The 26,529-nt window shown below is 46.7% G+C and overlaps 1 protein-coding gene across 7 annotated transcripts in view; it reads right to left on the bottom strand.

Annotated features, from left to right (window-relative positions):
• Window positions 1-989: 989 nt before the first annotated feature.
• Window positions 990-26,529, bottom strand: part of Ziz (dedicator of cytokinesis protein Ziz) — a 244,578-nt gene continuing 219,038 nt past the window's right edge. For 6 of the 7 annotated variants that reach the window (XM_037429548.2, XM_075887464.1, XM_037429549.2 and 3 more), the window contains 4 exons: window positions 18,651-18,841; window positions 17,323-17,423; window positions 2,698-2,836; window positions 990-1,494 (listed from right to left, as the gene is read on the bottom strand). In XM_037429548.2, coding sequence (XP_037285445.2) covers window positions 1,399-1,494; window positions 2,698-2,836; window positions 17,323-17,423; window positions 18,651-18,841 — 527 coding nt within the window. In that variant the 3' untranslated portion in view covers window positions 990-1,398. The remainder of the gene's footprint in view (window positions 1,495-2,697; window positions 2,837-17,322; window positions 17,424-18,650; window positions 18,842-26,529) is intronic. The other variant, XM_037429551.2, reaches the window with a different exon arrangement.

The raw sequence follows: 26,529 nt of genomic DNA on the forward strand, positions 1-26,529 counted from the left end.
TGCGACCTAGCTTACCAGCCTTTTCATATTCGTTCCTTTGCATCACACACATTCAGGTTTTCGTAACAGAAATACGTAGAATACGAACTGTACACACAAATCGGCATACATATAGGTCATCTTGCTCTCAATTGACTAGTGAAAAAAAATTGAAGCAATTGTCCATACTGAAGCTGCAGCGATAAACAACTCTGACTACGAAACAACTAACGAAGGATAAGTCTTGGAGATAAAGGTGCAACATAACAAGACATGCTACACGACACATCTACATCGCCTCGGCCATTAGAGAAAAAACAATCGTCGCAACATGTATCGACCTGGTCTGTAAAAGAAAACGCTGCATAATACGATCTTTTCAACAACTAAGCGGATAATGTACAAAGTTGGATTAGGTAACCATGCGGAAGTGATAAGATTACCGGAAGGAAAAGTGTCTTTGCAAACAGAAAAGAGACTTCTCAGGCTATTACGCAAGAGTTGCAAGATGTAATGCAAGCACAGTGAAGAAGCCATCAGCCGCAACAGTCAAGACGTATTCTACATTACTTCACACTGTTAACTACGGCACGTAACATCTACAAACATTAAACAGGTGAACTGTGCCAATAATGCATTTGGCACTGCTCGATAAAGTATGCTAAGTGTGCGGCCTATGCGACACAAGCTTGTTTTTTCTTCATCATCATCGCAACAATGGCAGGTACGAGCACATTTTGCACGAGACACCAGGTGAACAACAAATAAACAAGACGAAGTTCCCTTCGTCTGACACAACGTGGTCGAAACTCTTTCGTACCAGCACCACTCAAGTATGTTGGTATTATTTACAGATTGTTCCTATTATTTGTCTGTACAACCGATGCCAACAATGGCATTTCAAAAACCTGCTCATGCATTTCACATTGACTAAGATTTAAAAAAGAAAAAAAATTTTTTGCAAGTTGCCGCTATAGTGCCGCTGTTCTCTACACATACGTACTTTATTAAAAGAAAAAGGCACTTTGTTGACCTAGTCTTCACGTTGTCATAAGCACAACAGCTCTGTCCATCATGCAGTGCCTACTACATAAGTAACAACAACCTGAAGTTAGATTATAAGGGAAAAAAACAGCTATGCTTCTATTATTTACATAATCTTTATACAGAAGTAGCAGAATAAAGGTGGTGCTGCAAAAAAGTCCGTACCTTACTCCACATTTTTGCAACATCTGTGAAGAACTGGGAACTCGCGCACACAACGAAAGAAAGAAGCTTAGCGTTTTCACAGTGACAAAATGAGAATGTAGTGTGGACATTAATGTGGGATGAGTCATTAAAATTCTAAGAGGTGGCAATGAAGAGGGTTTGATCAGGAAAAAAATAAAATAAATGAAATTAAGTGACGCTAAAATGTGTCTAGACATTGCTGGAGCCCGGTGAGCCGCTGATAAAGTTGAATACTTCCAGCGACATCCTCTTCATAGCAACCGACGAGCGATGATCAGTGACCAACTGTTGAAAATGATTAAAGAAGAGTTGATTAGTTACAGCCAGTTCAAATAAAAAAATATTGCAATAAAATCTAAACATTCCTGCCGTACTGCTTCCTAGCAGCATATTCCTGTATTTGCCTCTATATAAGCACCAGTTTATTTATTTGTATCGTAATAAAGGTGGTGACAAGTCATCACACAATGAATACATCTAATATGAACAAATAATACATAAGGGCCAAATGAACAAGAAAAAAAATTGTGCACAGACACATTTCGATGACAATGTTCAACACCAAAACAGGCAAATGAGAGTTGTGCTATTACATATTGTATTCTAGAGTATTTCGATTTGTCTGGTAATTTGCTGGTTTTTGTGTCTACTATGTGTCACAGATATTCAGCATACAATAACAGACTGTTCTCCTGACAAATGGGTAAAAATATAAAGCAAACAAGAGACAAGATAGCAAAAGAACCTCCACAAATAACTGAGTGCACAGAAAAATTCAGCAAAGCGTTCAGGATTATGGGTTCTTCCCACCTTACTGATGCCTTCTTATGACATGCACGAACAGGGGCCCTTAACACAAAACTAGATGAAGGATGATTGAAGAAAAAAAGCCAACAAGGAAAATATAAAGCTAACACTCTCTCTCTCTTTCTCAACAAAAAAAGATTGTAATGAAGAGTGCAAATATAAATTTTGATACAACTGTAGCAAGTGCACAATAAAAAGGTAATAAAAATTCCTCAACATGACAAAGTCAGTAAAACTGAAAATGTACTTGATTATATCAAAGCTTAGTTAAATCGAAGTTGTCACAACTTGTACTTCTTAATAAAATGCAGAGACAGCAAAAATGTACCAGTAGTGTCTTTATAATTCATGTTGCAATAAAAATAAAGCTATGATGAACACAAGATGTGGCTGTGTAGGCAAAGTCCACTTCACGCTAGGTGCAAATCACTCATAAAATGGAAAGGAATGCAGGTCTAATGCACTGGTGAAGTATAGGACTGAGCTATCCCACCTATTGTGCCAGTGGGACTCGTAATCAAAATCTCGAGAGTTTCTAGAAGTGGTGTGACGGCGGTGAAACCTTGTTTGCCGAATCGAGCTACTAGCTCTTTTCTAGCAACTTTTCTTGCAACATTGCAACTTTTCCATGCAGCTTTTCTATGCTTGAAATAACACTCTGTTAATGCAAGCAACACTCACCTTCTCTTTCATTATTTCAGAGAGCTGGCTGGCCATGTCAACTAGGTTTTTCTTAAGGGCACTGTGGTATTCACATTGTTCAGGTGGGATTAGCTTGCCATTCAGGTCCAACGCCTGCTGGCAAATGTTGAGGAATTGCCTGAAAATACAATGACAAACAACACTATGTAGAAAACAAGTTCACCGCAGGGGGGAACATCGAAACTAATTGCCAAGCGCAGCGAAGGCACTGTAAGACGTATGAAAAAATGTGCCGCAAGTGCAATTAAGATCCTTCACACCATAGAGTTTCCTAAAATTAAATAGAGGGGACTGTGGCACTGCGATCGTTCAGTGACCATGGGAATGATAGGTAATACACAGATTTGCCTAGTCTTCGTACTTGTGGGCAGCGAATCACACTTGTGGCTTCGTTTATTGCTGTGTTCCGGTTGTGCTTCGAAGGAATGAACAAACCCTTTTGAACTTCGCGACTTGATTTGAAATGCTAAGCCTAAAATAATAAGGTGGTAAAGAGCAGCCGCCAAAGATTTACTGATTTTCGTTTCGTGGGAAAACGGCTCCAAGCCCCACGAACACAAACGGCACCAGAAGCACGAAGATTGGACAAATCCGTGTACTAGCGATCATTCCCATGCTCGCTCAAGTGTCGTGCGTTGCAACTCCCATATACACCAGCACCAGAGTCCCCTCTAGAGTATATTTAGAAAACTCTATGCTTTACAACGTGAAATGCTCCACCAGGAAATGTGCAACACAAGATAAGTCACCAAGAAACGTGATACTAAAAAAAATACTATTAAAAAAGCTTTGCGAGGACTTGTACACAAAGAAACTCATTCCATATGTTATTCCAACACAAAATGTACAATCGAGAGTATGCGACCAAAATATTGTCGCGGTACAACGCGAATAAAACACAGATACACCTTGGGACGACGAAAGCAGCGTGTGCTCAACAGCTGAGCCACAAGATCGTCTTCTTCGGCCTCGAGAGAAGCTAGAGGCCCACTACCTTGTGCCCAATAAATGCCCCATCATCGTTATCGTCCACATGTAGACACGCGTCATTTGCCTCTCTCTCAAAGAGCATCGCCCGGATGCGCAGTCTGTAATGCAGTTTTTTTTTCTAAAATAAAGTATCACGCAATCACTCGCTGACGTAAGGTTTCATGCGGACTACGTGAACGAGTTCAGGATGGTGCTGGCGACGCCTTGTACTATACGAACAGTCGGGAACAACTTCGTAAGTGACATTGCTCAGTCGTCGCACAACTAGGTACGGTCCAGAGTATCTTCTTAAGAGTTTTTGGGAAAGTCCTCGTTTTCACACGGGCGTCCAAACCCATACTTTGTCGCCAGTTTGCTAGACGACTGTTCTGCGGTGAGCATTGTAGCGGCCTGCATCGTAGTCTTGCTGCTGGCTGATCCGTAATTGTGCAAGTTGCCTAGCTTCTTCTGCGCGTTCCGTAGGACGATGTCGTCGCCTTCGTGCGGTAACATTGCATCTAACATGGTTCGTACTTGCCGTCCATGAACGGGGCTGAAAGGTGTCATGCAGGTCGTTTCTTGCTTGGCCGTGTTGTATGCAAACGTTATGTAAGGCAAGATTGTATCCCAATTTTTGTGTTCGACGTCTACGTACATCGAAAGCGTGTCTTCAAAGGTTTTGTTTAGATGCTCTGTCAGCCCGTTCGTTTGCGGGTGGTATGCGGTGGTCCTACGATGCGTTGTTCCACTAGCATCAAAACATGGTCCAAAAGAGCTGCTGTAAATGCGGTTCCTCTGTCTGTGATTACGACGATTGGTGCACCATGCCTCAGTACAATATTCTCGATAAAAAATCTTGCCACCTCCGCTGCTGTACCTCTCTGGATAGCCTTTGTCTCGGCATAACGGGTCAAATAATCCGTCGCGACGATAACCCATCGGTTGCCTGCAGTAGAAGTAGGGAGTGGGCCCAAAATGTCCATGCCGATCTGGTGGAATGGAGTCATTGGGACCTGTACGGGTTGCAGGAGGCCAGCTGGTTTAGTTGGCGGTGACTTGTGTCGCTGGCAGTCGAGACAGGTACGAACGTGGTGCTTCACGGCTGTAGTTAGTCTTGGCCAGTAATACCTTTGCTGTACCCTGGCCAACGTTCTTGTGTAACCCAAGTGGCCAGAGGTAACCTCGTTGTGGCATGCTTTCAGTACTTCGGTGCGAAGGGCTGCTGGGACGACGAGTAGATAGGCAGATCCTGTCGACGAAAAATTTCTTTTATAGAGTACTCCGCCGCGTAAACAAAATGATGACAACGCTTTTGCGAAAACTCTTGGCGCCTTCCGAGACCTGCCATCCAAGTAGGTAATTAAGCCAAGCAACTCAGCGTCGTCTCGTTGCTGCGCAATGGTGGTCGTGTCGAGGACACCGAGAAATGATGTTTCCTCCTCCTCGGGTAGGGTTGCCGACTCAATGGGTGAACGGGACAAACAGTCGGCGTCCATATGTCGCTTCCCTGACTTATGTACGACTGCCATATCGAATTCCTGCAGCCTGAGACTCCAACGCGCTAATCGGCCAGTAGGGTCTTTAAGATTAGTTAACCAACACAGTGAGTGGTGGTCGCTAATTACTTTGAAGGGGCGGCCATATAAATACGGACGAAATTTTGTAACCGCCCATACCACGGCGAGACATTCCTTCTCAGTCGTGGAGTAATTAGCCTCAGCGTGTGTTAACGTTCTGCTTGCGTAAGCGATTACCCTTTCTGTGCCCTCTTGCTGCAGCACAAGCACAGTTCCCATTCCAACATTGCTAGCATCGGTGTGAAGCATCGTAGGGGCTCTCTCGTCGAAGTGGGCAAGGACTGGGGGTGTTTGTAGTCGCTGGCGAAGATCGTTAAAAGCAGCTTCCTCTTCGTTATTCCACTCGAAGGTGACGTCTTCTCTCGTGAGGCGAGTTAGCGGTGATGCTATGCGTGCGAAGTCCGCAATAAATCATCGATAATATGCGCAGAGGCCGAGAAAGCGTCTGACAGCCTTTTTATCGGTCGGCATAGGGAACTGTTCTACGGCTGCGATTTTTTCAGGATCGGGACGAACACCAGCATGACTGACGACATGACCAAAAAATCGCAGCTCTTCGTAGCAAAAGTGGCACTTCTCAGGCTCCAACGTCAGACCCGCGGACTGCATGGCTCTGTGAGGGATAAGGTTCGGGTAATCACGGCAACTTAAATAATCGTTGTCGAGACTGACGAAGACATTTGCAACTTGAGTTATAAGGCTTTAATGCCACAAAAAAAAAAAAACGATAATGAAGCTTGGCGTGTTACATGGCAACAGCGAAGAACTGCCTTAGGTACGAGCACGACACACGTTCTCGAAAGACAAGGTCTGACGCTTAGCGTAGTCCCCCACTGCACTACACCAGGTTTGAAACACTTCACCGTGTGACGTCGAAGGCAGATGAGTCGATGCGTTGCGTTGCGTCTTACGCCGACATCAGCGATGACTCAGGCATGGTCGGAGCGGAGCGTGAGGCAGAGTCGATGTGTGGCAAGCACGTCCCGGACAGCCAGTAGTAGGCCCAGGTCTGGAAAACGCCCGGATCCGAGTACAACGGACCGGCGCCGGCTGCTGGATCACACGGTAGAAGGGAGCCAGGCTCGTGCGGACCACAGGCACAGGTAGGCTTCGGGACCACGACCCGACGAGCGCTTCAGCCTGCCACTGTTTCGTTCGGATCCTTCTTCTCGAACGCCCCGTCGTCGTCTTCCTCTTCTCTCTCCCCATGGCTTGGCTTGACTTTGACGACACGATTCCGCCTTTTCCTTGTCTCATCGTCATCTTCGTCGGCGTACGGCACAGCACAAACTCACAAACATCGCGCACCAGATGAACCTACCGCGCATATCATGACAAAAGTCCCCCCTTTCAAAAGTTTTTTTTTTTTTTTTTTTAAAAACTGTCCAAAGTGCGTGGGAGACAAGACTTACGACAAACAAATGTACAGAACTGTTGCACCAAGAGAATAGTCTGTATGTGAGAGTCCCTAGGCATATGGTACATTATTACATTAATGTTGTATAGCTAGCACCTACACCTGTAGCCTGCTCATATAATCAGCACCTACGTTCTCTGATCCTTTGATATGCTCAACGCGAAAGGTGTACTCTTGCAATGCGAGACTCCAGCGCAAGATCCGGCTGTTCAAATGCTTGGCTTGAGAGAGGTATCGTAGCGGTTGATGGTCAGTCTGAACGACGAAGGAGGTTCCATAAAGGAAGATATGAAATTTCGCGATCGCCCAAACTAACGCTAAACACTCTCTTTCAATTGCAGAGTATCTCTCTTCCCGGGGCATAAGTTGGCGGCTGGCATATGACACCGGGTGAAGAAGACCCTCGTGTTCCTGCATAAGCACAGCGCCTATACACCTATCAGATGCATCTGTACGTAATACGAAGGGTTTCTTTATGTCAGCAGCCTTGACTACTGGCATAGATGCTAGAGCTTGTTTGAGGGTTTCAAATGCCTCTTCTCTTTCGGTATTCCACGCTAACTTGTTCTTTTCCATCTTTCTTGTCATTTCAGTCAGTGGTTTCGCTTTCTGGGCATAGTGAGGTATGAGGTCTCGGTAATATCCCGCCAAGCCGAGAAAAGAGCGAAGCTGCTTCTTCGTTTCCGGTCTTGGGGCTTTAGCGATCTTCGCTATCGTGCTTTCTACTGGGCGGATTGTACCATCGCCGAGGTGATGCCCAAGGAAGATGACAGAAGTCATTCCGATCTCACATTTTTGAGGTTTGATCCGTAGGCCTGCTTCTCGGATCCTCTGAAACAACTGTTTCAATGTCACTAGATGCTCCTCCCACGTAGCTGTGGCAATTAGAACATCGTCTATGTAATGCACTGTGTTTGGAATGCCGTGCAGTAATGTCCTCATCAATCGTGTGAATATGGCCGAGGCTGTCTTAATCCCAAAAGGCATATAGAGAAAATGGTAGTGTCCAGATTGCGTTGAAAAAGCTGTTTTCGGACGAGAACTTTCCTCTAAGGGTACTTGCCAATAGCCCTTTGTAAGATCTAACTTTGAGAAAACCGACTTCGTGCCGACTTCAGCAAACATAATGTCAGTTCTGGGTATGGGTTCAGAATCGGACACCAGAACCTCATTAATGTGACGGAAGTCAATGCACGCGCGAAAGCTGTTGTCCGGTTTCTTAACCAGGACCAAGGGTGAGTTATACGGCGAATGGGATCGTTCAATAACTCCCAACTTCAGCATATCTTGAACCTCCTTCTCTACTATTTCCTTCATTGCAAACGGCAACGGATACTGTGACGTGCTGATTGGTTTTGTTGTAGTAAGCTCTAGCCGGCACTGTAGGAGGTTCGTCTTCCCAGGAACTTCGGAAAATATGTCTCGGAATTCCTCCAAGAGATTGCACATATCATCGCGTTGTGCTTCGTCTAAATTACTTCCGAGTGTGACCGACTCAATACCTTTCCCTTCATTTACTTTAAATGTAGGGAGGGGTGAATCCGACTCTCCTTCTTCGACTACAACGAACGATGAAGCTTGACTAGTGACTTCTGGTTGACGTTCTTCGTAGCGCTTGAGCATGTTTATGTGAAACATTTTCGTGGTGTGCCCAAGGTCCAACCAATAGTCGTGGTCATTCTTTTTTCCTGTAACCGGAAATGGCCCCTTCCAGTGCATAAGAAGCTTGTTCTCCCTGGTTGGGAGCAATATAAGAGCCCGGTCACCAACTTTGAGCTGTCGGGTTTTGGAGGTTCGGTCATAATACTTTTTTTGCGAGTGTTGAGCTCGGGAAAGATTCTCTTGAGCCAGCTTCAAGGTGCGTTCAAGACGTTCTCTCAGATCAAGCACGTATCCGTAAGTAGTCTTGATATCTTCCTCTAGGTCTTCCCCTGTCCAGAGTTCCTTCAATATATCCAGGGGTCCTCGGACGTGCCGGCCGTAGATCAGTTCAAACGGCGAGAAGCCCATACTGGCTTGAAGTACTTCTCGATAGGCGAATAACAGAGGCGCAAGAAATCGGTCCCATGACTTCGGCTTCTCTTGGCACAACTTGCGCAACATCTGTTTCAAAGTGCCGTTGAACCTTTCGACCAAGCCATTGCATATCGGGTGGTAAGGCGTCGAGCTCAAATGTCGAATAGCAAGCAGAGCATTCACCTCTTCCATCAGGCCTGACGTGAAGCAGGATGCTTGATCACAGAGGATCTCCCGTGGAAATCCTATTCGAGAGAACATCTCCAGTAGTCCATCTGCTACTGTTGCCGAATCAATTGCGGGCAAAGCCACCGCGTCCGGGTACCGAGTGGCGAAATCCACAAGGGTAAGGATGTACCGATTACCCTTCTTTGAAATCGGCGTCAGAGGTCCAATGATATCAACGGCCACACGTTCGAATGGCGTGTCAATCAAAGGCATTCGTCCAAGAGGCGCCTTGCCTACTTTGCCTTTGGGATATGTCCTTTGGCATGCGTCGCATGATTTTACGAATCTTCGTACCTCCTCCTGTACACCGGGCCAATAAAACGACTCCAAAACTCGGTCCTTCGTCTTCTTGATACCCTGGTGACCAGATATCGGTGATTCATGTGCCAAGTGCAACACATGGACACGCAACGCCTTTGGAACCACCGCTTGTTGAACTGATTTACCCGGAGTCAAGTGGTAAACGCGGTACAAGATTCCTTTCTCGAACATAAATGAGTGGTATGTGGGTCCTTTACCGCGGATGAGGGTGTCGACTTTCGCCCTACAAACATTCAGCGACCGGTCTTCCTCTTGTTTTTGGCGAAATGACTCCTGTGTCACCTCTAAGTTTCCAAATTTAGCAGTCGTGAGCTTCCGGCGATGTCCTTTGCTTGAAACACCAACCATGACTGTGCTATTCGTCCCGCATCCATCCTTGGATTTCTCTTCAGAATTCAATGCCTGATTAGTTTCCGACTTCAGGCTCGCTGACTCCTTCCACGTTGAGTCGGGGTCATTAGCGTCACGGGCGCCGGGAACATTTCCTACGATGACATCGTAAAGTGGCGACGTCAGGCATTTGACTATCGCATTTCCGGTGAAATAGGGCGATAGAATCCGTACTTCTGCTTCCGGTACCTCGATGCAACTACCATCGGCCAATAAAATAGTGGCGGTAGTACCCGTCAGCGCATCATCGGGAACGAGGAAACGTCGCATGACCAGGGTGTTGCTTCCAGTATCCCTCAAGACTGATACAGTATGTCCAAACACTTCTCCCTGTAACACCGGCAAGTTTCGTGTAGCTGTTGCGGTGCGCGTTCGGAGTGCACTAGCAACATATTCATCTTGTGATGAATCATCGGCACATCGGGGCGTCTCGGACTTCTGGTCAGTAGACACGATGCAAGATGTCATTTTCTTTGACCCGCCGTTGCTTGGGCATGCTCTTGCATCGTGGCCGGGCTTCCGACAGTGCCCACAGAAGACTCGTTGGGGTTTCGTGCGGCAATCAGATGCTCTGTGGCCGGGTCGATCACAGACGAAACATCTAAGAGGAGGCTGGGTATAAGTAAATCCTTCTTGCTCACTCATCTTCCCTACAGATTTCAACCCAGTGCAAACGGCTTCGTCCTGTCGCGGACGCCAATTGTGAGGGATAAGGTTCGGGTAATCACGGCAACTTAAATAATCGTTGTCGAGACTGACGAAGACATTTGCAACTTGAGTTATAAGGCTTTAATGCCACAAAAAAAAAACGATAATGAAGCTTGGCGTGTTACATGGCAACAGCGAAGAACTGCCTTAGGTACGAGCACGACACACGTTCTCGAAAGACAAGGTCTGACGCTTAGTGTAGTCCCCCACTGCACTACACCAGGTTTGAAACACTTCACCGTGTGACGTCGAAGGCAGATGAGTCGATGCGTTGCGTTGCGTCTTACGCCGACATCAGCGATGACTCAGGCATGGTCGGAGCGGAGCGTGAGGCAGAGTCGATGTGTGGCAAGCACGTCCCGGACAGCCAGTAGTAGGCCCAGGTCTGGAAAACGCCCGGATCCGAGTACAACGGACCGGCGCCGGCTGCTGGATCACACGGTAGAAGGGAGCCAGGCTCGTGCGGACCACAGGCACAGGTAGGCTTCGGGACCACGACCCGACGAGCGCTTCAGCCTGCCACTGTTTCGTTCGGATCCTTCTTCTCGAACGCCCCGTCGTCGTCTTCCTCTTCTCTCTCCCCATGGCTTGGCTTGACTTTGACGACACGATTCCGCCTTTTCCTTGTCTCATCGTCATCTTCGTCGGCGTACGGCACAGCACAAACTCACAAACATCGCGCACCAGATGAACCTACCGCGCATATCATGACAGGCTCGTAAGACCACCTCAAGTCTTCCAAGGTTCTCGTCAAACGTCGCGGAAAACACTATGACGTCGTCCAGATATACTAAGCATGTTTTCCACTTCAACCCAGAAAGCACGGTATCCATGAGTCTTTGAAAGGTAGCAGGGGCTGAGCACAAACCGAATGGCAAGACCTTAAATTCATATAACCCATCTGGTGTCACAAAAGCGGTCTTCTCGCGGTCTCTCGGGTCCACCTCGATTTGCCAATATCCACTCCGCAAGTCCATTGAAGAGAAGTATCGAGCATGTCGAAGTCTGTCGAGAGAGTCGTCTATACGCGGTAGTGGATATACGTCTTTCTTGGTCACCTGATTTAGCTTCCGGTAATCCACACAGAAGCGCAGGCTTCCGTCCTTTTTCTTAACGAGAACTACAGGCGACGCCCAGGGGCTCTGTGAAGGCTGAATGACGTCATCTTCAAGCATTCTGTCTACCTTCTGTTGTATCGCTTCACGTTCTTTTGGAGCCACGCGATAAGGGTTCTGGTGAATAGGTCTCGCCATTTCCTCGGTAGTTATTCGATGCCTGGTTAGAGGAGTGCGGCCAACTCTTGATGTTGTTGAAAAGCAGTCTTGAAATTTGGCCAGTAGCTCAAGGAGTCTGCGCCGGTCGTCTTTCGGCAAAGTAATGCTAACGTCCAGAACAGGCGCTGAATCAAAATTTAGCGACTCGTCGACTACCGCCAAGCAGCCTTCGGCATCTACGACATCGTCGAAGTAAGCGACAGCCGTGCCTTTAGGAAAGTGCCGGCGCTCAGCACTAAAATTGGTCAGCAGCAAGTCCGTGCGTACAGCAGCAACTCTGAGGATACCTCGTGTGACAGAAATACCGTGGGTGAAGAGCAGCGAGCTTATTCGTTCTGCAACTCCTTTGGCGTCAAACTGAGCAGCGGCGGCCACAGAAACAAGCGTGCATTACCTCGGAGGGAGAACCACATCGTCATCAGTAAAACGCAGTTGGTTTGGTCACGCCTCTGGAGAATTGGGTAAGCCCTAACTGTTGCAAAACGTAATCAAGCTCTCTGGTATGTTCATGACGGCACCATATTCCCGTAAAATGTCCATGCCAAGAATTAAGTCTCTGCAGCATGCGGCGATAACGACGAACGACGCAGTGAAAGGAGAACCTCCAATGTCAATTCTTGCAGTACATCTGCCCGAGGGCATCAATAACTGGCCTCCTGCTGTTCTTATATGAGGGCCCGTCCACGGCGTCTTCACTTTTCTGAGGCTGTCGGAGAGGTCCTGACTGATAATGGAGAAGTCGGCACCAGTGTCGACAAAAGCTGTTACTTTCTGGCCGTCAAAAGGAACACTAAGGTCAGCAGTCACAATTTCATTGTTTTCCCGGCTTATCGGCTGTATGACGTCATGCTGTGGGGGCTTCTTGTCGTTATCTTTATGGCCTGCAACCTTGCCCCCGAAGGTCGCCGCTCTTAGTTTCCCCGATGCGGGCTAGGTGACCTTCTTGTATTAAGGTTCGCGTAGGTGCGACGGTGCGACAAAGGCGAACGCGCGGGGGACGGAGAGCGGGATCGACGTCTCGGACTAGGAGGGTGAGCAGGCATTGCCTCCTCTGCAGTGGTAGAGCCGTCCTGAAAGTGAGAACGGGCTCCATAGAAAGAGGTGTCGTCACGGCGCGGAGTGTATTCGCCGTTGGCACGTCGACCGTCAAACCAAGGTCGATGAGGACGGAATGAATCACCTCGATGCCAGCAATGACGGGCAACATGTCCTGCACCTCCGCAGTGAAAGCATAGTGGACGTCTGCCCACTGTGCGCCATGCATCTATTTTCCGGGTCAGTGAACGCGTCGATGCCCATGGGGTGGCTGTGGACGGATGGTTGTATGGCTGTAGCGTGGGTGGTTGATGCAGTGTCTGCTCTTGCGGCGGATACGAAGGGGCCATCGGCACCTGGTGGTACAGCGTCGGCATAGCGGGTGGTGGACGTCGGAGAGCGGCAGCGTAGCTCATAGGACGCTGCTGAGCATCAGGACTAGCGGTAGACAACGCTTGGTGGATTTCGTCGCGTACGACTTCAGCGATCGACGCGATGGGATTTTCAGCAACCGGATTCCGCAACCTCTGCAGTTCTTCGCGAACTATCTCCCTAATCAAGTCTCGCAAGCAGCTCTGACTCTCAGACGTCATGGCGATAGCATTGATTGGGACATTGCAGGACATGGGGTCATATTACCTGCAGCGTTGATGAAGGGCCCGCTCGATAGTCGTAGCCTCCTTAATGAAGTCAACCACGGTGCTTGGAGGGTTGCGCAGTAGCCCGGCAAAAAGCTGTTCCTTGACACCGCGCATGAGGTAACTCAACTTTTTATCTTTTATGTGCGGGTTAGCTCGTTGAAAGAGACGAGTCATGTCCTCGGCAAACATTGCAACGATTTCGTTGGGTTTTCGAACCCGTAGCTACAATAACTGCTGCGCACGGTCCCTTCTATCAATATTGGCGAAGGTATCGACGAACTTCTGTCGAAAGTCGGGCCAAGCTGACAGATTGCCTTCTCTATTCTCACACCAAGTACGAGCACCGTCGTCAAGGTAGAAATAGGCGCGTGAAAGCTTTTCCTGTTCCGACCACTGATTTACCTTGGCAACACGCTTGTAGTGGTCCAGCCAGTCGTGAACGTCTTCATGAGCACCGCCACTAAAGCGATCGGGAACGAGGGGTTGAAAGAGGGTCACCTGAGGTGGGTGCGTCAGAAAGCTGCCTTGGGGCACCTGTTGCAGGCTTGCGTTGGCCATTGGTTGAGGTGTGCGGTGTCTAGCAGGTTCCGGCGAGTGAGTCAGCTCTGGCGCGAGGCCTCGCAACCGTCGACTGGAGCGATGCACCGGTGTTTCTACAGGTGACAATGCGTCTGGACTCAATGAACGGCTCCCAGCAGGCGTGTGGAGCATCAGACAGGGTTGGGGGCCAGCTCCTCCACCAGTGTCGCGGTACAACGCGAATAAAACACAGATACACCTTGGGATGACGAAAGCAGCGTGTGCTCAACAGCTGAGCCACAAGATCGTCTTCTTCGGCCTCGAGAGAAGCTAGAGGCCCACTACCTCGTGCCCAATAAATGCCCCATCATCGTTATCGTCCACATGTAGACACGCGTCAATATATACTATATACCGTTAAACCTGGCTGTAAAGAAATTGGAAGAAGTTTGTGGATTTTCGTTACATTGAGATTTCCGTTACATGCAGTTTTTGAGTAAAGACAAGAGAAACTATCGCGAAAACCAAGCGAAGACGCTGTGGATGCCAACACAGTGACACTCACCCAAAAAAATATTTACTTAGCACAAAACGAACTGCGTTATTTTGGCTTATGTCTTCCGCGTCAAATATGACATGACGCAGTGGATCAGAGAAACCAATTCGTCCATGGTGCCTCGTCATCCTGTGAGCCAACGTGACGGTGCAGAACATCCAGCGTAACCAAGATCTCCTTCGCGGTAGGCAACGGCTACTGACACACCGTCACCTGCTGCTTCTAATCTACTGCTGACACACCTTCATCATCACCGCGATCTTGGGCAGTTTCTACAAGTGCCACATCCGACACGGTAGACACTGCATCACTGTCAGCATCTTACTGTCAGACACTGCATCACTGTCCGACACCAGATGCTGTCCTTCGCATTCAATATAATCAACAGGGAGCTGGCTGAGATATCAAATCACGCATAAACATCATTCTTCTTCTCACTTGCGGAAACCGCGTTTAGAATTGCAAACTTCTCTTCAAAAGACAAAACCTTGCCCTTTCTGGGCACGGAGCTCCTTTTCGCAATGAGGGCAGCTGAGAGGCCCAACAAGACATTATAGAATGTCTGATGCTCTCACCCCTTCGTTCACCCGTTCGGCACAGTAGCACGACCAGACCACGCAACTCACAAGCAAAAGCTGCTTAGCTTGGCCTTCGACATGGCGCACCACATCACCATCTTGCAGGCTTCGCAACGAGGAAACTGTTCGCCGCTGCGCGGCACAAGCGAATCTAGCGATGCTTGTACACTCGAACTCAACCACAACGAACGCCGCTTCAACCAAATTTTCATTACAACGAAAAATTCACGATTCCCTGACAGCAGTCCATAGGAGAAATGCATAAACATTGTCACGACAAGGAACCCCTTTTCTTCTGTCGTCCTGCTTCAACAAAATTTCACGATGCAATTCCAGACTCAGATACTTATTGCTATGCACTAAACCCAATCTTTAACATTTCTATGCATTTTTGGAGCCTGGAAATGTGTCAACGAAGTCTAAAACACATGTTGGCACCACCAAAACTACCGCTGTTCAGCAAGCATGGATGCCGCCATTGGTCGATAGCGATGCAAATGAGACTGCCCTGCTTTTGCCACTGGCTTGCTTTTTTGCCACTGACTTGCTGTAAAAGCAAGCCACTGGCTTTCTTTTGAGCCGCAGACAATCCGAAGCTAAAGCTCAGTTGCTCAGTTCATGGTTTCCTTCACGCAGCTGCTGGGTGCAACCGTGGAACGATGCCTTTTCAGATGCTTATCATTATGTTCGTGCTTGGCCAGTGTGGTAACTAATCAGAGCGGCTGTTCGTCTGCATTATCAACAAAATCAGCTAGCCGTGAGCGATAGATGATAAGAACGACATAGAAGTTGCCGCTCCACGATACCCTGCTTCCATCTCGGCGTTGTCGTATACACGTTGTCGTATAAACGTTGACGGCAGACAGCTGCTGATGTTAACGTGTTAATGCAACTGTCTGGTTCGTTCACGAAGGCGGTTTCAGGCGTTCTTTCAGCGTGCTTTTTACCATGGCCTCGTTATGCATGGGTGGGAATCACGTCGTGACGCTGCCAGGAAAGAATAGGAAGCAGCGGACATTTTTTAAATTTTGAGAATAAACGTTCCTTTGTTTTGCTAGCTCAGATCAGCTATATTTTTTTATTTCACTATAATGAAATTTTTGCTTCAGCGAAATTTTTTCCGCACACCCTCAGTTTCGTTGTAGCGGGGTTCGACTGTATCATCATCGCGGCACGCACTTGTCTGCTGCAATGATATGCGCTCTACCCGCGAACGCCCCCTTGTATTGTCAATTTTCGTATTATAGAACTTACGCGCTGTACATACAAGATTTTAGTAATGTTACGACTCAAAATAAGAAATGATAAGTGATGAAAATTCGTTACATATAGGTAAATTACCTCAACAGCTTCGTTACATGGAGGTTGCTAATACATCGGCTTCTTTGAGGATGGTGTTGGGGAATGAAAATATTTCATTATTAAATCCGGGAATTCGTTACATTCAGTTTAGTTACATCCAGGTTTAACTGCATATTGATTCCATTAAGAACACGATATCTTGTTTAATGTGTCTTTGGCAGGCCTGATAAATGTACTATGATGCTGAAAGAAGTAATGAAAGGGACCCTGCAACACTTCTTGAGCATGCTAAGGAAACGCTGCCGATTGGTAGTAAAGGCTCTCGAGAACACGCAAGCCAAATATTAGAGCAAAGCACGCGGCCTGGAATTCACAATAAACTATTAAAGTCAGCTAAAAATTGCTTTCTCTTCTCTTGAGAAATGACGGTAGATGCTCACAAATCGCTTGTAAAAGACCATCTATACGCCATTGGCTGATTTGAACGTGATATGCTCAGTCGTTACACAAGTCGCAGAGGGAGACCGTGACTTTTCAACGTGTGCACTCGCGATCACACTGAAAAAACCACCTATTCGAAAAAAAAAAAAAAAAAGTGCTCCAGGTCATGCCCATGTGACGTATTTTCTTTGCTCCTGCTGTCCCTCCCTGCTTAGCCTCCAGCACTTTGGTCGGGACGAGGGAGTACGCGATTGCAGCAGGCTACAAATCTTTGTAACTCTGCTCATACTGGACGGATTCTCAAAATTTTTGTGGCATTGAACTCGTGAGGCAATAAGCTTTTTTAGTGAATTAATTACATGATTTCTTTAACAAAGTGTTTCAGGGCCCCTTGAAAGAAATTTTTCTCGGTAGAACATTAGCAGAGCCTTAAGGGCATTATACGAAGGTTGTAGGTTCGGTCACTACAGGAGGCAAAGTTGTTTTTTTCATCCATTTCAAATTCTTGATGTTCATGTCATAATTATCACACTACAGTCAAAGACAACAAATAGTGTCTTCTATACTTTCCTTGGCTTCATTATCTATTGCTTTCATACGGTGTAAGAAAGTAGCACTTATTTGACACTTGCCTAAACTTCTCTCTTAGTTCATTGACCTCCTCCTCCGGGTATAAGTGCGATTTGCTCTCATCCAAGAAGGCATTTGCATAGGCAAGAGGGCCAGCATTCACCTGTCGAAAGAGGAAACGCGTGATATTGGTGAAATGAGAACAGGCATGCACATGCATCACAAACATCACTGACTGAAAGGGTGAGTGAGACCCAAAAATACAATATAAAGGGTCTTCTATGAGAAGACACACAAACAATGTATTGATGCCTATGTTTGCCTGCGAACTCTAAAGTTTCTCAAAATCCTGCGGGCACAACACTCGGAGGGGAATGTGGGAGCAAGTACCGTTAAACCCACTCATAAGAGGCATGCTCCGGACAGCATTTCTTGTCTTTTATATGAGATGTCTGTTATAATCAGGGTACCCCTCATGGATTTTCTTATCAACCCGTATTTTACTGTAGGCACAGTGGTGTCTCTTATACCCATCTGTCTCTTGTAAAGGAGTTCGACTGTATTTCTTTTGAATGCTTGCCCTGACCACACGTTTTGAGGGATTCTTTAGGCGCAGCTCGCAATAGCAAATTTAAAAAAGCACAAACTGGTGATCGACATAATGTTTATACATAGCAGTGATGCAATAAGCGATTTTGCTTTCACCAACATTAACTGTTTCTATAAATTGGTTCACAAAGCTAACGAAGCTCATCATTCCTACCTCAGTGAGCATTTTAATGGCAAACTGATTTCGAACAGGAAAAGCACTGACATTGAAGCATGCTACTTTATTCTTTTCAGTGTTATCTGCAACGCAACCAATTTCCTGAGCTGCATGGTGACCACAATAATTTAGCTTTGGGCAAGCTTTTGCTGGATACGAATTGAATGGAAACATCTTAAAGTTAAAGAATGTTGGTTGGCTGTGTATGCTTCGACAGTAAAGGTTAAGTGAATAGTCAGGCTTTCTTTAATAATCATTAAGCCTTTGCTGTCGCTCCTAAGCAGATGAAGTCAAAGCTAAGAAGAGGGAAGCCATAAGTTCGTGACTGGCTGTGCAACGCAGACATCGAGAAGACAGAAAAAGACACCACGAGTACAAGACACCATTGCTCTTATGGTACCCTATTCTTTTTTGTTTGCGTCTGTGTTGCACAGCCAGTCATGGATCATTACCAGCTTTCCCAACTATCAGTTCTTTTGGTTCTTAAGTTTGTCACGTACTGTATACGAGTGCTGCCCATACATACATCAGGGGGTGGGCGCATGGACATCCAGACTAACCCTTCTAAATTGACGTATGAATGCTGCAACAACAGTCCTGCAAACAGCTGACTATGTGCCTGACCTGGACACCAATGCTGCCCTGCAGCTTGAGTTGAAGCTTCTTGAGGTCAGGTATCTTGCGATGGACCACCTCATCCAACTCGGCGACACGTGTCTGCATCTCGTCAATGGCCACCTCAATCGGATTGAGGTCCTTTGTCCTGCGGCTCGTCACTGGTATCCGTTTCTTTACGTACGGGAAGCAGTAGATGGCTGCAGGGGAAAAGTCACGCCAGTTAAACCGGAAGCGCAGACACCACTGCAATTAAGACCTGAAACAACAATGTGCACTCCCACAGGCATCAAATTTTTATTAGGAGCGTGTGAATATTGAAATATTCCTAAATAATGTTTGCCATTTAATTCGACTCACCCCGTAATTTTACTATTCAAACTATTCGAACATTTGGAGGATAAATATACAGCCAATGTAATTTTTTTGGATTCCCAAGGGACTGCAAAATCCTTTCAAAATCGAGCATTAAAAAAAAAACGGATTCATGCATTTTTATTCTGCTGAACCGGTCACATTACAACAGCTACACCTGAAAAAGCTTTAATGCCTCCCAGCAGCTTTATTCGGCATTTTGATGTCTGCCCAAGATTTTGTGAATACATTCACTACCTGCCGTGAACTATGCTCAACTACTTAAATTTGCTTATGCCAGCAAAGTATGGAATAGATTGCGGTTCTCGCGCATGTAGAGTTTGGAAACAATGACGCAGAACACGAAGAATGGCGGAAAAGCAGATGACTCATCCGGCTTTCGCCGATATGTATGCACACGTAAATGATCACTGAATCTCTGCCGATACACAAAATTCGCTGCTATGTAAAGCCGGTCATTCTTAGTTGTGTGCAGCACATCGCCAAATTATCTGACGCCCTTACTGCCTGGGTGCTTGCTCAATCGTACGCACGCATTTGTCATGAAAGTGTTCGTGATGTGTACTTTGTTCCTAACAGCACATGGTTGAGGCGATGTCGAGCTGCTTACTTGATGAAGGCAGCTCATCTGTGCGGTGCACTAAACGGTCTCGCACAAAGAGGCAGCATGAATGGCGGCACAGCGCATTAGTGACGTATGGATGCCACTAGCAGCACTAAGCCACATGCAGTACTCAGCTGAAGATGTTCATCAGAATGGTTGTCTGTGATTAAACCGTACTGGTGCATTTGCCACCTACCGCTATCCCGCTGCAGTTTCCATCGCGAGAGCGAGCCGGCCCGCAGGGGACGAAGAGGAAGAAGTACCAGCAAGCACAAGGAGATATGGGAGAGATCTCGGTAGTCAGCAGGGCTTAATGTCCTCAGTAATTCTTAATAACTTTTAACTATACCTCGATGAGATCGAGTACTTCCACGGCTGCACCACGCCATATCCCACAAATTTTGGTGCCGAAGCCCAGGATTGACCAACCGACTGTTACGAGTGGCCTGGAAGACATGGACAAGCTCAAGGCGAAGCGGAATTCATGACAATTGCTGAATATCTGGATCATCAATGAGGCAAGTGTCCTATTTTGCAATTACTCCACGATGCATGAGCAGCCTGGTCCCATATACGAGAGGCTCAAAACAAATGATGATGAGCTGAACAAGATCAACTCTGAATTGGAAAGTCATTTCGGACGAGGACTTCCAAGTCGAGTACGACAGCATTTTAGAGTACGAGGACAACGCAATGCGAATCCTGCCCGAGCTCTTAAGCAGGCAGACATGCATTTCCAGTACACAAGCAGAACATATGAAGTGATGGAAGATATGAAGTGGCATCACCTTGGAAAGAAGGATTTCAGCTTTCTGACAACAAGCAAGTTGCTGTTGCTTCATAAGCTACTCACGCGCCTTGCAAGGCAGAAAGGATTATTAGAGACATACAACGGCACCATACGCGAGTACGCACGAGCGGGACATGCCAAAATTGTTGATGACGTTCCTCCGGAGCCAGACAAGTTGTACTACATAGTCGTCAGAGAGCAGGCACTCTCGACGCATCTTCTCGTGAAAAGGGATGCAAGTTCCCCAATGAGTGCCTCGAAAAGGAAGACAACTGAAGACCTTGGGAAGATACTTCTGCATTTTAGGACACATCCCATAGTGGTAATCGCTGACATAGAGAAGGCATTCCTACAGATATCGATACGTGAACAAGACAGAGACGCCTTGCAGTTCCAAGGCTACTTAAAGGGTAGTCAGCTCCAAGAATGGAGGATCACGTGTGTACCCTTTGGAGCTACATGCAGCCCATTACTGCTCACGGCAAACAACATTCAGCATGTGAGGAGACCCCAGGGTGCAAAAGCGAAAACAGCAAACAGAATGGCAGATTCTTTTTGTGTGGATGACCTGGTTACGAGCGCCGACACAAAAGACGAAGCTGAAGAATTTTGTTGTGAGGCGCAAGAAATAAATCAGCGGGAATGGTCTTACGGAAGTGGACCACAAACTCACCGAATCTAACGGTTGCCCTGGTACGCCAGAAGGAATCTGCCAGTAAGGAATTGATAGTCCTTCATGAGCAATCTGTTAAAGTCCTTGGCGTTGCTTGGAATCCCGCAAAAGACGAGTTCAGTTTCTCTGTCGACAGATTGTTAGATTGTATAAAAGAGAAACTTGGCACTAAATGGTTCGTCATGCACGCAACGTCGAGAATATTTGGCCCACTCGGAATCGTTGGACCGTACACTATTGCCATACAGATACTATTCCAAAAACTGTAGACACGCTGAATAAGCTGGGATGAGCAACTGTATACCTGATGACCTGTAAAATGAATGGCAAAGCCTAGACTGGCAGCTTCCACAACTGCAGGAAATATCGATTACTCGCTATCTTGGCAGAGGGAGCAAGTTGCCCAACTGCATGTCTTCTGCGATGCCAGCCCAGCAGTGTACAGAGCCGTAATCTATGCCGTCACTGCCACGGCCGAACGACCCTATTTGCTGATCTCCAAGGCACGGGTAGCTCCCAGTAAGAAAACGACGCTTTTGGGTGCATTGGTTAGCGCGAGACTGCTGACATACGTGGGCAGTGCACTTGCGACATCCATATTGATTACACTTTGTGGACAGACTCCACGATTGTACTGTCGTGGATACGAGGAGACTGCACAAGATGGAAGCAATTTGTTGCTAATCCTAGACATTGACACTGCATTCGTGAATTTCTGGTGCTTAAAGAGATTACCGCACTGTACTGTTATAATGACCCCTTCATATTTTCAATATGTTTCACCGCATTATATTCTGGCATTGTGGCCAAGGTGCTTTTTGGGTTCTGCTAAGGTTACAAGCGCATCGATTCTTGAAAGCGCCGGTTCAAGCCCACGTGGCGAAGGCAGCAGCTTTAATTAATAGAGCTTCGGACCAGAAAATCCGAAAGAAACCAGATGAAGATTTTTAGCATCTGCAATTTCAGACGTTTCTATAAATTGACGTCTACAGGGCAGACAGGAACTCTTGACTCAAAATGAGTGTGCCTTTATTTGTCACAACATCAGTTGGGCCTCCACAGAAGTTGAAGGAGGAGAAGAGGATAAGAAAATAGCGTCTTTTCTTTTCATGTATAAAGTGTTGTTGGCACGGCACAGCTGGTTGCCCCAAATCAGGTAAATAAATAAAGTTCAGCCTCTGTGTTGCCTCATTATTGATAAGACAACAAGAAAACACCACCCCTCGAACGCTTCAGCAACTTAGTCAAAAGAAAAGTTTTCATGTTGCTATTGGTAACTGACAGATTGTTTGGGCTTGCCAGCTCAACCGAGATCTTAACCCTAACCCAACTTCAGAGGAGTGGGAAGCGGCCCTGCTCGGTCACTTGAAGCTTCAGTCCCAAAGGGCCCTGGTACGAACGGCTCAGCTAGCGGCTGTGGCAAATGAGGTACCAGAGTAGGGACTCCACCCATTGCAGAGCCTCTAAAGAGCTGCACCTCTCTTTTGTTCTGAAATAAATTTTTTCAATCAATCAATCGTAACGATATACTTAGGGATCCTCAACAACCTTTTTTTTGATAATGTCACTTTGAAGTATTCGGAAAATATTTGAGAAATATTCGAAAATTATTCAATTAACACTCATACTTTCACATGAAAATTCACCTTGACCCAATAATGTGCTATTTGTACAGCTGCAGTTTTCATTTATTACAGAAACACCTTGCAGGCCCCGTCGGGCATTGACTAAGAAGGCAAATGTAACATCGAGCAAAGTAGAACAATGGAAATGACAAAAAAGGAAAACTCCAACAGCTGCTCAGTGGCTAAACAAAAATACCTTGCAGAATGCATATGCATAGCTACAAACGATAAGTCATACGAAATATAAGCAAAATCCAGACTTCTCTCGACCCTATTCACACATATTTTAAAATACTAGGAATACCACTACTGAGTACTTGTGAAAATATTTGTGAAATTGTAACTTTTTTCCCCTAAGATGTGAACAACTGTGCCTCAAGCTCAGCAATGCAATGTGGCGCCCACTCAACTACTGTGGTAGAGAGAAAGAGAGAATAAAATGAGGGAAAGGCAGGGAGGATAACCAGAAATTGGAGCATCTGGTTTGCTACCCTGCACTAAGAGAAGGGAGAATTGGGAATGAAGATGAAAAAGAAAGCGAAAAGCGAAATAGATGCGCGAAAAAAAAAGTGATCTGAAATGCTATAGCCTATTCAATAGACCGCTACTACGCAAAAAGTTCAATGGGCCTTCACTGATTTTCTGTGCAAAGACAGATCATGTTGCCTTTCAAGCACTGACTGTTCTGACAAGGGTCTTTCGTCAAGGCGAGCTAACGCAGCAGCTAGCTGCCGTCTTTGCATGCTGTAACGAGGGCAGTGACAGAGAATGTGCTCTATCGTTTCATCGCTGCCGCAATGATCGCAAGCAGCACTGTCTTCCATGCCGATTCAGAAAGCGTAAACTTTGGTGAAAGCGACACCAAGCCACAGTCGGCAAAGCACCGTTGTCTCAAGTCGAGACAGTCCACACAGAGGCCGAAGTTGATGAGACTAGTCCAGCCTATGCAGTCGCGTCTGCCGTAAGCACTCAGCGTTCCACAGAGATTTTACTTCTTCATTAGCAATTTTCGGGATTTTCATTGCGGCATCAGTCCTTGAAAATGGAATAGATTCTTCTTCACCATCTTTGCGTGTCGATCGAGCAGCTGCATCGGCATGTTCGTTGCCCAATATGCCGCATTGACTTGGTAGCCACTGAAATGTGATTTCGTGTCCTTAGTCGAAGAGGTGGTAAAGCAGCTTTCTAATTTCCAGCACTAGTTGTTCATAAGGTCCCCTGCGTAAACACTGTAGTGCTGTCTTGGAGTCCGTGAACATGCTCCATTTCTCGGCTTCTTGGTGTTTAATGACTGACTGCACTATGTAGAGAAGCAAGTTCCGCAGCAGTCGATGACGTCTGGTGGGATAACCGAATCTTCGTCGTTGTCGCTGTTGCAGGAAAGATCACTGACCCTGTGGACCCATCCACTTTAGTTGAAGTGTCAGTATATAGATGGTTATGCTCACTGTACTTCTCATACAACAAGAGAAGAGAAAGCTGCTTTAGCCCTGGAGACGAGAGCCGGGCTTTTGACCATGTGCCTGGAACCGTGAGTTGAACCTGTGGATGAGTGATACACCATGGGCGAGTCGCAATTCTGGATGGAGTTGTATGCATGTACGATATGACAAGACTGTCTAGCAAAATGAGGCACGAGGTCAGTCTTCTGGCAGTGAGGCTAGATGATGGGAAGGGGCGCGAGTAAGATGTCTTAATATATGCGTCTTGAGCGGGTAGTCATTTGCGATCGCAATTGTCAGTTGTTCACGAACATCGCGGTAGCTCTAGACAAACTGTGGCAGGTGCCATATTAAATTATGCCAAGGGGTTTCAAGTGCTTAAATTACTGTATATTGCCGATCTTAAGTCATCGTTTCTTTTTTAATTCACTTTCCAAAGTTCAAGTCGACCTACACACGGAGTCGTAATGTCGAATTTTCTGAGGGGTCCGACGAACGATCGTCCTCGGGTCCACTGCTTTTCAAGGCATCGATAAAATCTGCCGGAGAAGCAACGCAGCCACGGGAACTGTTATCTCTCAGCACGCGCACACCGATTCTGGAGCCGGACATCTTTACGATCTGCCACAACGATCGCGAAACTACGGTATAGCTACCTATGGTGGCTAGAGGAGGAGGTGTAAGCAACGGAGCATCGGAGATACAGCATTTTTTCATGATGTGTCGCCGACGGCATCACAGTTTCAATGGTAGCGCCACTGCATCGGTGCATCTGTCGAGCAAGATTGGCAACAACACCAGAGGCCATAGCGTATAAGTATGACAGTGCATTTTGCTCTCAAAGAAACACGACATGCATTTATCGCTCGCTAACAATGCGACATATCTTTATCTGCTGCGCGAAACTTGACATGCATCTCTCGCTCGCAAATAAACGTGACGTTTATTGTTCACAAAAGGCGTAATATGCGTTTCTCACTTTAGTGAACAGCGTGCTGGTTAGGTCATTCAAAAATTCAGATTTCCCACTAAGCCCCATAGGCCTGCCATGGAAAAGCTGGCGATGCCACGTGGGCTCACAAAATTTCACAGGAAACAAAACCGCATGACCAGTCAAATGCGCCCCACGTATGCACCCACATGCGTCCACGAGTTTTTGCGCTCACGCCTATTTGTCATTTCTGCATTTCACCTTGCTTGCAAACAGTGGTGTGCACAATTTGTGAAGCTGCTCAACGAACGCTCAGATGCCACTGCTACACTGGCAACAGGACAGAGCTGCTTTCAAGTAGCAAGTGGTCCTCTACGCAGAGTCGGAAAACAGCGTTAAAGCAGGGTGGAAGTTCGATGTGTTGGAAAAGTGAGTGAGGTGTTGGAGAAAACAAAGGACCAAGGTCCTCGCGTGCGCTGCGACATGCCGTTTCTTTCGCAGACTGAGTCTGAATGATTTACCCTGCCGTTAAGGAGCAAGTTCAAGATTAGGTTGACGACCAGGGAAGCAAAAGTCTGAGTGTCTGCTACGATGATATTGAAGCAAGAGCACGTGCTGTCACAAAGGGTATGTGCACCCACTAACTGAGTTCAAACCGAAGTCTTTGCGTGAAGTGGTGTAAGTGGTCTACAAGTTGAGGAGTCAACTTATAACCGGAGTCGACTGATAATCGGCAATACACGGTAAGCTATGATTATGAACAATTTTGTAGTGGGAGACGCAAGATTCATTTTGATGACACTGGCTTCATGTTGCATTTCGGACACATAGCATACAGCTTCTATGGCTGGGAAATGAACCTGCATCCTCAAGCTCCGTCGTGGCAGGTGTGATACCATATTTACTCGCATAATCCTCGCACTTATTATGCGGGGGAAACTTTCCACGAAAACGTTCAGAGCAAAAAAGAAAATGAAGTATCTGCAAATCGGGATTCTCACACCAGCAAATAACAGCAAGCTTTGAGAAGTACTAATTAAAACTCACCTCAACAATAAAAGCACAGGTTCAACACAAGGCAAGATTTATTTGAGACACAAAAAGTGAAGGCAAATAGGCGAGAATTGGAATACCATACACAAAGCTTGTGGGTGTTGCGGTAGCGTTCGTCGCTCAACAGGAGCCCTCAAAAGGCAAGAGTAGGGTGTCAGTATTGGGCTGATGGCTATTTAACAGAATCCTCCTCAGTTTCCTTCTGAAGAAATAAAGTTTACCATCAATACCAGCTTTAGGCACACGGCAGGCCCAACGGTGGCTTTCTGCTGCCGTCACCAGTAGCGAACACAAAACTCGTAGACTCCGAAGGGCCTACCGGCGGCCCTGTTGCCGTTGTTTAGTGCATGATCTATCACTTTCAACTTGAAAGCAGCCGTGTAGCTTCAGTATCG

This window comes from Rhipicephalus microplus, chromosome 1 (assembly GCF_043290135.1).
Source record: "Rhipicephalus microplus isolate Deutch F79 chromosome 1, USDA_Rmic, whole genome shotgun sequence".
In the NCBI taxonomy this organism is placed as follows: domain Eukaryota; kingdom Metazoa; phylum Arthropoda; class Arachnida; order Ixodida; family Ixodidae; genus Rhipicephalus; species Rhipicephalus microplus.